General features: G+C 43.5%; 1 protein-coding gene across 1 annotated transcript; it reads left to right on the top strand.

Annotated features, from left to right (window-relative positions):
- Positions 1-738: 738 nt before the first annotated feature.
- LOC123410838 (glutamate receptor 2.9-like) lies at positions 739-5,408 on the top strand. Its single transcript, XM_045103777.1, has 5 exons — positions 739-1,057; positions 3,060-3,574; positions 3,697-4,009; positions 4,112-4,527; positions 4,615-5,408. Exons 1-5 carry the CDS (start codon positions 760-762, stop codon positions 5,128-5,130), a joined length of 2,058 nt encoding a protein of 685 aa, XP_044959712.1. The 5' UTR covers positions 739-759; the 3' UTR covers positions 5,131-5,408.
- The last annotated feature ends 1,333 nt before the right edge of the window (positions 5,409-6,741 follow it).

The raw sequence follows: 6,741 nt of genomic DNA, 5'->3' as shown, positions 1-6,741 counted from the left end.
TCATTTTCTCAAGGTTCATTCCCACTTGCTGGACGAGCGCCCACGTGGATCAAAGTTGCGTCAAGTCTTCAAGACGGTAGTAAAACATTTACTGCATATGCGTACAAAACTGGCATAGATGCTTCGATCGTTCTCTAGCTAGCTTAGCGCTGAAGTCACCATTGCTCGACCTCAACCTGTGCTTGAGGTGGACTAGCAAACATTCTACATGCATGCCTCGGCCTGGACTCACTCGCTGTCTCGGTGTTGGCAGACATATCCGTATTCGATCGATTCATCAGTCATGAGTTCTTTTGGGAATCTACTGCATACAGCATAGCCAAAGATTCGAAAAGTCGATCACCATGCATGTGCGCGGCAGAAATATTGAACACGCCACGTGGCCGTTAGAATCCTCAATCCTCACAAACATTTGGGCGTTTTCCCCCTCCTAACTTAAGCTTTGTTTGCCGTACAAGTTAATGTGTGTGTCTCTGTCTGTGTGAGAGAGAGTGGAAGAGAGAGAGAGAGAGTGAGTGTGTGAGAGTGACTTTGAGACTTTCGCCGGATTGTGTGAGAGCTTGGCAACCCCTCGTAGGATGAGGGCTGCCCAGGAAACTTCGTCACCGGCCACCCTTGTCACTGTTTCACGTCTCTCGCGGCCACGTGGACACGGTGTACATACGTACTTGGAGAGGTAGGTCGTAGGTATATATACGCACGCATCGACGTACGTACTACACACGCAGCGCGCTACAATACACCGAGTTAGTAGAGAGAATGCAGCGCGCGCGCACCATGGGCATGGAGTCCCCGGCAACAAGGCGCTTGCTCGTGCTCGTCCCTCTGCTCGCGCTTTGGAGCAGCGCCGTCGCTGTTGCATCGCCGTCAGCGGCGGCGGTGGCTCCGCCAGTGCGGGTCGGCGTGGTGCTGGATCTGACAAGCGACGTCGGGAGGGAGAGCCTCGCCTGCATTTCCATGGCGCTGGAAGACTTCGACGCCGCTCACGCCACCTCCGGCGACGCGCCGCGGGTCGACCTGCGCGTGCGGGACTCGCGCGGGGATCTCGCAACAGCTGGTAAATCAGCATGTTCTAAGATAAATTAATGTTTTAAGTAACGAGCTATGACAAATAGCGGCAAGCCTTTAAATAATCTATGGCAGGTTATAGTAGGTTATAGCAGTCTATTTGTAAATGATATCATTTAAGCCTAAAGTGATGTTATAACCAATTATTTAAAACTATGAGATAAATACTTTCTGTACTTAAATACTTGTAATTGAAAAGAACTAGACTAGTTCTCCTTAACTAAAAGTATTTAGGTACAGTGCGGGTATTGCTCTACTGGTCTTCACTTGAAGTATGCATGACATATCAGTACACAACTTGTTTTCTGTGGCCTGCAAAAAAAAAAAAAAAAAACTTGCCAACATATGAGTAATTTTAACATGCTTTCTCTTACCCTCTTTTTTCCTCATCAAATAAATGCCTCAGATCTATAATGTAATTTTACCTCTGATGTGAAAATGGGAGGCAAGAGGGACCATGCATGCTAAAATTTGCCAACTTGTTTTCTGTGATTATTTAACAGACTTGTTTTCTGTGATACATCCAACAAAAAAATAAACAGGCTGATACATCAATGAAATGGACCCGCTATTTGGCCGTCACCCACGGGATAAGAATCCAATAGTTCGTTTCGGACCAAATTGTACTTTCCAGTTTTCGCATATCATATGTATAAAAAGACAGTTTTTGAAAAAAAACTCAAAAAAACAAAATATAAATCTGACAAAGTTTCAAACATTCAAAATTTTGGAGTTTACATGAGATAGAAATTTTTTTGAAAGGAGCATGTGTCACATGGTTGCCCCCCTCTAGAGAGAGAGGATGCCATGGGTAGGGCCGATATCCCTTATCTTAATGGATGCAAATAGGTCCCCAAAAGAGTCAAGTTTGCGTGAGTTTGCGTAGGCACGGGTCAACTCATATTAAAATTCGAGCGATCTCGAATTGACTGAAGTCCAAAGTTATACGACAAAAATGATTCATACTGATCTTGTAATGATCTCGAGCTAGTATCCAGCTAAGTAAGACGATTCTTTTTATAATCTGCGGGCCATCTTTCAAACTACATAAGCCACAAAAATAAGAAAGCATAAGAAGGTGAGAAGGTATATATGTCTGATGTTGAACTTTGGCCAAAATAGTACTCCTCTAAATGTAAGGCATTAAGTCAAACTTGTCTGATTTTGACCAATTTTATAGGCAATGATATCAATATCAATGTCCGACATACCAAATCATTATTACTAGATTCATCATGAAATATACTTTAATATTTTATTTTATTTAGTATTGTAAATCTTCATATATATCGCTATAAATTAGGTCAAATATAGACATCACTTGACTTCCAGAAAAACTAATACACCAACGAAGGGAGTAGGATACTTAGCCGGAGTAGGATACTTAGCATGCATGCCACTGAACACGAACTATATTAAGCCTTCAGTTTGCTCCACGTTTATTCGACTCCTACTTTTTGCTTGCAGTGAAGGCAAGAAAAAAACACATATGCAACATATGTAATAATAAATTATCGTATTTTAATTTTAATATATAACATTATGTTAATCCATCGATCTAAAATCTAGGGATCTAGTATTGGCTTACGAACAGCTCGTTTCTCAGTTAAGTTATATAAAGCACTCGTACAAAACTTATTTATTTTTGAGTCAATCTCAAGTCAAGCCAAAAAATAAACCGATCTCGAACGGTTCATAAGCCTTGAGTTTTTTTTTGCAGCTCCACATGGTACTAATTCGAAAAAAAATTCGCCCACAAGGTACTCTTTGATGGAGTATTTGTTTTTGTGTACGGAAGTTGGCTAGGAAAGATCTGTTATGCAGATGCGTGGCACACCTCTAGCCTCGTCCCTTACTCTGATGTGAAACTTCAATGAATGGTGTAAGAACTTCAACAAATAATGCAACGATAGGCCTATTTGCTTGGCTATAATTCTTTGGAGATAATGCTACTTGCTTGGCCAATTTTGTGATGCATATGTGTTTTGCAGCCGAGGAGCTGATCAAAAGTGGGCAGGTGCAAGCCATCATATGGGCTCCTCGGACACTGACCAAAGCAAATCAGGTCGCCCATCTGGGGCACCGCAGCAACCACGTTCCAGTTCTTTCCTTCTCCGGCATTTCTCCAACATCATGTGCTTTCTGGCTTGAAGATCCTGTAGCAGCTTCCAGAGGCCATGCCAAGTTTGGATTTACACTTGGAAGTGACAACATAACCTTTACTAATCCGAAAATCGGTAGAGGAGTTGGGAGAAAACTAGACACATCAAAGTCAAGGAAGAATTGCAGAGGTAGTAAGACGGGGCTGAAGATTGCCGTGCCACTGAAACTAGGTTTTCACGATTTTGTGACTGTTACTGAACCTAATTCAGCGAAACAAGATGTCACTGGCTACAGCATTGATGTCTTCAAGGCTGCTATGGGGAAATTACATCCTTCTCCATGCTATACATTTTTTGCCTTCAACGATACTTACGATGAGCTAGTGGGAAACGTGTCGTCGGGGGTAATGCTTACTCTCCGACACCACTTGCATCTCATTTTTTTACGATTATTCATATGTCAACATTATGATTTCTTGTACCTAAATACCTATTCGTCTCTGCTAAATTTCTGGCGGATAAACAGGTGTACGATGGTGCAGTAGGCGACGTGACCATAACTGCAGATCGAGTCAACACCACCGACTTTACAGTGCCATATACACAGTCTGGTGTGTCTATGCTTGTGCTTGTCGAGGATGAACCGGATACAATCAGTTGGGCATTTACAAAGCCACTAAATGGGAAGCTTTGGTTTGCAATCATGGTATTCTTCTTATATACTGGCTTTGTTTTGTGGATGATTGAACTTCCCAAAAATCAGGAGTACCAAGGATCAAGTTTGAGACAGTGTAGCACTGCCCTCTATTTTGTTTTCTCCACTTTGACATTTTCACATGGTCAGCACTTCGAGCTTAAACTTCCTGACAATATTTGATGTCTTATAATTAGTTTGTTACCATAGTTATAAGATTACAGTCTCATGGTTGTTTCATGCACAGGTCATACTATTAGAAGCCCCTTGTCAAAAATTGTTGTTGTGATATGGTGCTTTGTAGTGCTGGTTCTTGTCCAGAGCTACACAGCAAGCCTGTCATCCATTCTGACTGCAAAGAGGCTCCGTCCTAAGTTGACAGATTTTTCCCAGCTCCAGCAGAGTACTGGTCACTTTGTAGGATACCAAGATGATTCATTTGTGCGGTCCTTCTTGCTGAACCATAACATTAGTGAAAACAGGTTAAGGAACTACACGACGAAAGAAGAATATGCTGATGCTTTGTGGAAGGGATCCAAGAATCAAGGGGTGTCGGCTATTGTTGATGAGATCCCCTATTTAACTTCTTTCCTCTCTGACCCTCGGTACAGAAATGATTTTAGGATGCTCGGGTGCATATACAAGACTCCTGGATTTGGTTTTGTAAGCTACTCAACTTAATGCCTTGGTATATTCCTGATTTGTTCTTGCAGCATACTGTAGTTGCTAACATCGTGTTCTTATCTTCAGGCATTTCGTCTAGGTTCTCCGCTAGTGCATAATATATCGACTGCCATCCTGAACCTAGCAGAAGAGGGTGAGGGCTCACGAATCGAAAGGAATTGGTTTGACACAAGTTCATCGCTGATAGGAACTGGCATGGTACCAGACACTGATTCCGCACTTCTCACTTTAAAAAGCTTCTCTGGTCTCTTCGTTATTACTGGATCCATTTCAACTCTCATGCTGTTGATAAGCATTATGAGGTTGATTTATGCCAAATGTACTGAGTTGAGAAAGGCTGATGTGGAAAGTGTCAGCTACAGTGGCACCGACGACGAGTCCCGTCTGTTGCAGAATGGCATAGGTGACAACCCCAGCCCTGATCAACAACCCTTCCATGAAGCTGGCAATAATAATTCCGGGGATGTCCATATGAGCGGCGAAAATGTTGGAGACACATTGCCTAACCCAGTGCAGCAGAATGGCATGCATGGTGGCCCTGTGCCTGCAGGACACATTCAGATTGAGATGCGCAATGTCTAAGGTGAAGGGAAGCGCCAGATATATGGTCATAAGTACTTCCCTCGTCATTGAACTGATGCTGCATTACATACCTTGGAGTCTTGGACCATATAGGATTAGTTCTATCCTCTCTTCCACGCGCTCTTGGAAAGAAGAGGTAGATGTTCGATCAGTGTGCATATTCTCTTTAGACCGAATAATTATGTTTTCAAAGTAGTACCAATGTACTAGACTAGAAGTTCTGTAATTTCATTTGTAATAAATAGATGGTGATTTAGATAGCTAGGTATAGTCCTCAACATTTGTAAATAACAATATAATGGTACCATTTGCATTTTACATACCCTTGATGTTCGTAGTTGGAGAAGTTCATGCTTTCTAGAATGTCACATAGTATAATCCGGACGGCGGCAGTATTACATATGTAGTGTATGAATTTACATATGTGCTTCAGCCTACCATGAGAATGCTAAGAATGAGCCTGGCCAAGTGCCCGCAGAGCACTTGTCGATTGACATGGCCACCGTCTGAGACGAATCTGCTAGGGAGCAGGGATGCTTCTGTTGCCATGAATCTATGGTATCAGATTGACTTTATTTTTGTTGTCCTCTAGAAGCAACGATATATTGGTTCTCCAGCTCCTTTATAGACAGTTGATGGTTGAGACAAAACCATATATAATCCCCAACATGCATGGTCTTGGTGAAGAAAATCTCAACTTTCAGATGAACATATCAGTACCTACTTTGTCGAGAGAAATTTTTTAATGGCGCCGCTTTCGTTTAACCAAAGGTAATTGTTTTTCTTTAATATAACGATAACTATCAAAGTTAGAGAAGTATGAGTGGGTAACAGCCTGACAGGAGAGAACGCTAGGTTTGGTTCTTTTTCGAAACAGGTTTTCGCCCCGCTTTATATATAAAGTAAATAGTCCACATCCATACCGCCACAACCCAACATAGAGGGAAAAAAAGCAGAAAATGGCTGGGGCCACAGCACAGTCATGCCCAATTGAAAGAAAAGGAAACAAAAAAGGCCACCATTGGGGCAAGCTAAGAGGAAGGCGATCGGACGGAGAGCCTTTGGTCGGACGTCAGCAGCGCGTCCAGATACAGCTGAAGTTGGTCCCGGTCACGGGGCCTAGCGAGCGGATGCCAGAGCTGCAAGAAGGCAAGAAATTTGAAGAACGAGTCAGATGCATGCCGCTGGAACACGCGCTCAATCACCATTCTATTGCGGGTGGTCCAAAGAGTCCACATCATAGCTGCGAAGACAAGCCGGAACAGTCGGCGCTTACGACCAACCTGGGTGGCCCTAGTCTGCAGAAACTCTGCAAGATCATGAGCCTCCCACTCCGGACCCAGGGCCTCACGCACAAAGCACCAAAGGGCATGTGCAGCTACGCAGGAAAAAAGAATGTGCGTTCCCGTTTCTGGGACGTGGCACAGGGGACAGGTGCCGTTGCCCGGACCATGGCGTTTCAACACCTCGGTCCCTGAAGGCAGACGGTCGCGAAGAAGCTGCCAAACAAAAATCTTGATCTCCAGGGGCATCGGGGCCTTCGAAAGTGGGGATAACCACGAAAGGACCGGCACCCGGCATAGTGCCTGATAGGCTGAATTAACGGAGAAT

Source organism: Hordeum vulgare, chromosome 7H (genome assembly GCF_904849725.1).
Source record: "Hordeum vulgare subsp. vulgare chromosome 7H, MorexV3_pseudomolecules_assembly, whole genome shotgun sequence".
In the NCBI taxonomy this organism is placed as follows: domain Eukaryota; kingdom Viridiplantae; phylum Streptophyta; class Magnoliopsida; order Poales; family Poaceae; genus Hordeum; species Hordeum vulgare.
Note: the sequence above shows the minus strand (reverse complement) of the source record. Positions and strands in the feature narration are given on the sequence as shown.

What these genes read in the sequence shown, in the direction of transcription:
- LOC123410838 (XM_045103777.1), top strand. Translation starts at nt 760, where the DNA reads ATGCAGCGCGCGCGCACCATGGGCATGGAGTCCCCGGCAACAAGGCGC. An exon ending in CGGGGATCTCGCAACAGCTG is followed by an intron (nt 1,058 to 3,059) that starts GTAAATCAGCAT and finishes TGTGTTTTGCAG; the next exon opens with CCGAGGAGCTGATCAAAAGT. An exon ending in AGACTCCTGGATTTGGTTTT is followed by an intron (nt 4,528 to 4,614) that starts GTAAGCTACTCA and finishes TCTTATCTTCAG; the next exon opens with GCATTTCGTCTAGGTTCTCC.